Genomic DNA, 6,270 nt, shown 5'->3' with positions numbered 1-6,270 from the left:
GAGAATGCTTCAAGCAGAGCACTCTTGGTTGGGTGGGATGACCCAAGCCTGGCAAATTCAAGGACTTTTCCTCAGTACTGCACTGGAATTCTGAACTTTGACCTGAACACCACACCCAGCATCATACCAGTATGATCTGTCCTTTGTTTGTGCCTTAACTTCCAAGATTTTACATGGGAGGGCTGGGGGATGACGCATATGATGACTTCTTTTGTCTACTGAATAATTTTCAGCATGACTCTACCCATTTAAAATGCAATTTTAATTCAGTCCTTTGCTGCATCTGTGGTTTAGAAAGATGAGGCTTCATCTGAATAAGAAAACCATGGTACATTTGAGCCATGCTTATCTGACTCACGTCACCCCAAAGCAAAGTTCTCCATAACTCCTCCCCTGATTTCTAGGCCAAGCTGGAGAGTCCAAGCAGCTTATTTTTCCCCTTGTGAGAGCACTCATCCACATCCATGGGTAGCAGGCAACTACCACATTTATAGATATGATTATGGGGAGGAGAAGAACAGAAAGGAATTTCCCACAGGGGGAGGGGAGGAGCAAAATCCCCCCCCATATCTCACTGCCCTTGGCTTGGCCGCCCTGCCATCAGAGTAGGAATGCCTTAAGGATAGCAGTGGGGCTGGCAGCAGCAGGATGGGGAGCAGGGAGATGTGACAAGGCTGGAGAATGCCAGGCAGAAAGTACAACTTGCATCCTGGCTAGCACAGCAGCATCAGCTCCCAATAACTGTGTTGGGATCAGACTCACAGTACTGGGTACTCGGAATCTCTGTGCTCCTGGTGCCTGGACCAGTCCTACAGATGTGTGCAACTGCATCAGGCTGTGTGCTCCACCCTAGCACATTCTGATGAAAAAGACTTCTTACCTGGGCACTTAATTACTTTTTCGGTCATTTTTTCACTGACTTGGTTCTTAACGACACATCTGAACATCCCAGAATTCCGCCCGTGCCATTCCAACGTTGTTGCATTCTTTTGGATCTTTTTGCCAGTGGGTTGAGTCAGTTCTATTAGAAAGGCTTCATCCTTAGCCTTCTGTTTCACTTCACACTTGACAGATACACTTTTATTCCTGCATTCAGCATTGAGGATTGGCTGAGGGACAGGCTCTGAAAAAGAAGGGAAGGAACACCCACATGTGACATGGTTTCTCCTTTTGAAAGCCTCCATTATTAAGCAGAACAGAGAATTAACCCCAAATCGCCAGCTAATGAGACCACAGAAGACTGAAAAGCAAATTAGACCTCTACTACAGAAGTAACAAGGCAATAATAAGGAAAATGCAGTGCAGTAGCCTACATAGTTGGCCTGGTAAAGCAGAGCTGGACACCAGGCAGGTGAGGGGAGGAAGCTCGGTCTTCAGGTGGATGGGAGGAACTCAGAGCCACAGCCCCCTCCACCTCTGGACCCTGTGTTTTGGTGCAAGTGAAGTTGGCCCTGCTCTGCCTGTGCCTTTCAGGAGAGATTTTCTCTAAAGCAGGAAAAACTACGGAAAGCTACTTATGATGCTCTGTGTGCTACCGACAGCACTCAGCTGGCATGACAGCACAGCATGGAAGCCCATCAACCCAGAATGGAAAACACAAAACAGACACTTCAGCTCTCAGTGAGGTTATGCCAGACAGAACTGATTTCTGTCTCTTCTTATGCCCTGCAAACAACTAGCTCCCTTTTGGTTCCAGTTTCTCTATCACTGGTGGCACTGAAAGAGACAGAAAAGCCTGCAGGGTTTTCCTCAAGTAAGGGCAACTGGCAGGGACAGCAAATGGAAAAAAATATTTCTACCTTTAAGACCAGATAAACAAAAACCTGTCAGTGCCACCTCTAATTTCAGGCAGTGTAAGTTATAGAGACTATAAATTCTAGAGCAAATAAGGGCTGCTTGTAGTACACTCAGTCAAGGTTCACACCATGACATCTGCAGCCACCCTCTCCTTGTGAAGCCCACTCCTCTTCTGCAAACTGGAATCTATCATTCAGAGGAACATCCCACTGGGAAACACACCAGTCCAGACTCTGGTGATGGAGTTGTGTGAGGATATCATTGAGACTATATATTTTTTTAACAGCTGTTTGTCCAGCCCCAGTAACCAAGGGGTAACCTGGCTGACAAATTATTCTAGCACCCGACAACTACTACAGGACTTCCAAAACCATGTGTCAGAGGTAATGCAACCTCTCTGCTGCACAGCAGAGGACATAATACAGCACACAGCTGGGCTGGAACATTAACCTTGACCTGAAACAAGGACACCCCAATGACACTTCAGTGGCTTAAAACATGAGCAAGAAGCATCAGGCCCTGATGACTTCCAGAATCTGGTTACAGTAATAGTTTCCAAAGCAGTGAGACACCCTCACTGCTCAGCAGCCCGTTAGACACGGGGCCGCCCATTGCACAGAAACCCTGCTAAAACCATTCCAGCTGTCATTGCTGCCTCAATAAGGTGTCATTTCTGTAATCTCAGCTGATGCCCACAGACTCAAAGAGGTTGGCAAAGGTGTACATGCTGGCTGAAGAAGGACAGAACAAAACTATCCTCTTTTTGGGGAAAAAGCCATGCTGTCCTATAGCTTAGAGGTCAGCTTACAGGTAGAAACCTGATGGCTGACAAACAGGGGAGCCAGAATGAAGCCAGGGATTTGAGGCCATCAATAGGAGCAAGAGAAGGGAGACGAGAGGCAGGCTGCTGTCAGTGGCAGGAGGAAAAAGGTATGTCCTACAGAAGTCCTCCCACTCCAAATCAGAAAGGAGGGCACTGAGTAGGAAAGGCTGTAGGAGAGAGAAGAGAATACCAAGTCTTGTTCAGCTGTGCTGGGAATGGTATGGGAAAAGCAAAAACTCACCCTGAACAAAGAACATTATATTTTCTTCTGCCTTCAATCTTCCATCCTGCTGATAAACCAGCACCGTGTAGTTTCCACTGTCCGCTTTCTCCAGGCGCTGGATTTGCAGAGTCCCATTTCGCAGCATCGCACACCTGCACTGGTCCTTGTTCACATAGTGCCTAGTTCTGTCATTTTTGATCTGAACCAACCTTTGTCCACCTTTTGTCCATGTTGCCTCATAGATGCTCCCAGGAGCAGTGATGCTGAGAAGAGCTGTCTCATTCACTGCCTTGTAAATCAAGCTGGTGCTGGAACCTGTAGAGGGAAGCACAGCCAGCCCATTAGTGGTCTCCAGCAGCCCCTGCTGCTGTGCTCAGCAGCCACAGCAGCCACCCAAAAGGCTGTCATTTGCTATGCCTCCCCCTTCCTGAGCTGCCTAAGCCTCTCTGCTTTTCTGATGCCATCTTCTGCCCCTGCTCCAAAGCACTTCTTGATTGTTCATCAGATAAATGCCAGCATCCAATTTAATTCTGAGAGGCAAGAAAGCTAAGAGTCTAGCTTTCAAAGCTGAATTTATACTCTGGCTGACTTACTTGGAGTGACACTAGACGCCAAGATTCATGGCCACCCATTCACTTAACCATGAACTTAGCCCTTCCTGAAAAGGACATCGCTTCAGTGTTTTCCACACGGCACAGGCTGGTACCCTGAGTGCCCATCACTGCAAACATTACTGCAGACAGCAAAAATAGTCATGTCCCTGGACAGCAGAATCATTTCAGCAACCACAGGGGATAATTATAGTAGCCCATGTCAAGCAGTGAGTGAGTGTAAGGCACTGAACTGAAGGCAGACCCACTGCAGTGCCCCTTCCTCTCCCATCCCAGGCATCCTGCCCCACTGGACTATATCCACTTGATTTTTCTAGCACAGGATCCTGATGGGGCAAGTAAGGCAGGGAGAAACAGCGACCAGCATCATGCAAACTGAGGGGGCGCAGGAGACATTACAAGAAAAGCAATTGCCAAAAAAAAAAAAAAAAAAAAAATCTTTTCTCTTCCTTCGATTCCCTTCTCTAGAACAGTTAAGAGTAGGAGCTTCCCAAAGGTGGTATCAGGACTGGGCACAGCACCTGAGCATGGGGATATTCAGAAAAGCCAAGGCTACTACCAAACGTCCATCATGTTCCCCCCGCGGGGATGACGCGCTCCTGGAGCGGTGCCCGGGTGCTCTGCCCACTCCCCTCCAGGCTGCTTCGGCCACAGTCTTTGCAGGCCCCATCTCTGATGAGCCAGGACTTGGGAAACTTTGCTGGGAGGTCATTTCAAGTGAGGTACTGTCCCCACCCCCGTGGCAGGTGGACAGCCTGCAGGAGGAGGTCGAAATCTGCGTGCGAGTGTCAGGTGGGATAAGCTCACTGCTATCCAAATGCACGCGCTCAGCTTATTTTGTTTGTCGTTTTCTTGTGTTCATTCCTCCTCAATTTACAGGGTGAAGCCAATCAGCAGGAGGAGATTTCCCTTCCCATCACCACACAGAGCTGGTTCTGCTCTAATTTTGTATATTTCAAGCACTTTTTCCCCACAGAGAGAAAAACTGTGTTTATGCATATTTTTATTACAGTCCTTCACTCCTTGTATCTAGGATAATGATAAATGGCACCACAGAGGAAACTGAAATCCAGTGGCTATTTCATTAAACTAACAATATTAGAGATAATCAGAGAACTAAAATAGCCTGCCTCTGCAACAAGAACATTAATGCTGTAGTGCTTCTGGCAATTCACCACCTCTAAAGAGAGGTTGCTCTTTCAGCACTGCCTTTCTTACAAGGTATTTGACATATCTAATGAAATATCCTGAAACAAAGCTATCAACTAAACAGCCTTGGAAGCAGCTATGCCCCACACAGATGACACTACACATTACACCCAAATATTTGAATTCTGGTACTTGTTTCTGCTCAGTAATGAACAAGTATTTAGAGATAGTAATAGTATTTCTGGGCATAACAGACACTACTTACATTTTCTCTCTGAAGGTAAAGAAAAAAAGTAGTCTGAGTTCTCAAGGATAATTCAATGGCATCTCTACGGACCACCTAAATGTTGATTTGATCTCCGTAGTCTTTCTAGTGGAAAGCTGAGTATCCCACACATATGATACTAAAAATCTGTTTAGCTAATGAAACAACATTTCTGCTAAAAATGCCAACTAAAATGTGCTCCAAGGGGCAGAAAGGTTTTAACTGAGAGCCTACAGCTCGCTCCCAGTCACAAGAAAGAGTTAAAAGAAAAAGCTCCCATAGTAACTTTAGAGAAGGAAGGAAGCCTCTGAAACAATTTTCCAATCAAGGGAATAATCCTCATTTCTGCTGGGGAAGATGTTTTATGGATCATGTACATTAAAAAAAAAAAATCCTTATTTATCTATTAATTTTGTTCTGAAGGAAAAGCAAAACATCAAACAGCCATACATGCAATCTTAGTGGAATGAAACAGAGGAAAAAAATTATGCAGGCTTATATTGTCTCCATCTCCTAAAACCTTCTCTAATCTATGAGTTAGCACCTTAATTAAGTTTTTAGATTAATATTTTAAAAAATTATGAGAACAATAATATGCAAACTATAAAAGATATATGCAGTTGCTTGCTGTTTTCACATCTTAGACTTCAACTCCACTGAAGACACTGAAATATATCACTCTGTTAATATTTATGGAAGAATATAAATTGCACTTTCAAAAGATTTGCACATCTTTGATAAGAAAAGAAAATTACATGCAATAATGCACAGTGAACTGGATCTCTAATGTGGTACAAGCTACCTCGAGGGCAGAAAGCAAACTGCATGCTGACATTTCTCATTATACATGTGTCAAATTAAGGCTCATTAACTTAAAACCAAAACTCTTTACAGCTTATTATTATAACTGGAATAGGAAACTCAGGTCCTGCCCTCCCCCTGGCTGAAAATTAAATCAAATAATAATAGCAATAACCCAGATATCTTCACTCATTGGAAAAGTGGAACAAGTTTCTTATCAGTAGCAGCCCACCAAGTTGTAAATGCTTTAAAATGCAATTTAACATCAGCCCAAAAGAGCAAAAAATGGTAAGAAAAACTCACATTTTACACTGGGAAATAAAAGCAGCAAGCACTTGACTAGGAAAATCCTCCTAAAGTTCATTTTCAGGGTCAAAAAAATCCAGTGTTGCCTTGTCTAATGATAGCTCCTGGCAGGTGAAAGAATTTTCTGCTGTGAGCAAGCAGCGATGGGACATGCTGGCGCAGCCCTTGTGCCCTCCTCCCCTCCTCCAGCACTTCTCATTTCTAGCACAGGCGGAAATAAGTCTCAACAGGGTGTTTTGTTAGCATGGAGGCAACATGTAGACACAAAGAAAATGGGCACTAAAATGCAGGAATG

At 44.7% G+C, this 6,270-nt stretch overlaps 1 protein-coding gene across 2 annotated transcripts in view; it reads right to left on the bottom strand.

The window, feature by feature from the left end:
• Nucleotides 1–6,270, bottom strand: part of CD2 (CD2 molecule) — an 11,274-nt gene that overhangs the window by 4,936 nt on the left and 68 nt on the right. The window contains exons 1-3 of one of the 2 annotated variants that reach the window (XM_017731474.1): nt 5,973–6,270; nt 2,862–3,158; nt 881–1,123 (exon numbers count right to left, since the gene is read on the bottom strand). The exon at nt 5,973–6,270 is cut by the window's right edge and continues 68 nt beyond it. In XM_017731474.1, the coding sequence (XP_017586963.1) occupies nt 881–1,123; nt 2,862–3,158; nt 5,973–6,033 (601 nt within the window). In that variant the 5' untranslated portion in view covers nt 6,034–6,270. The remainder of the gene's footprint in view (nt 1–880; nt 1,124–2,861; nt 3,159–5,972) is intronic. The other variant, XM_017731473.1, reaches the window with a different exon arrangement.

Source organism: Corvus brachyrhynchos, unplaced genomic scaffold (genome assembly GCF_000691975.1).
Source record: "Corvus brachyrhynchos isolate BGI_N302 unplaced genomic scaffold, ASM69197v1 scaffold152, whole genome shotgun sequence".
NCBI classification, from domain to species: Eukaryota; Metazoa; Chordata; class Aves; order Passeriformes; family Corvidae; genus Corvus; species Corvus brachyrhynchos.
This window is presented reverse-complemented; position numbering and strand designations above follow the sequence as displayed.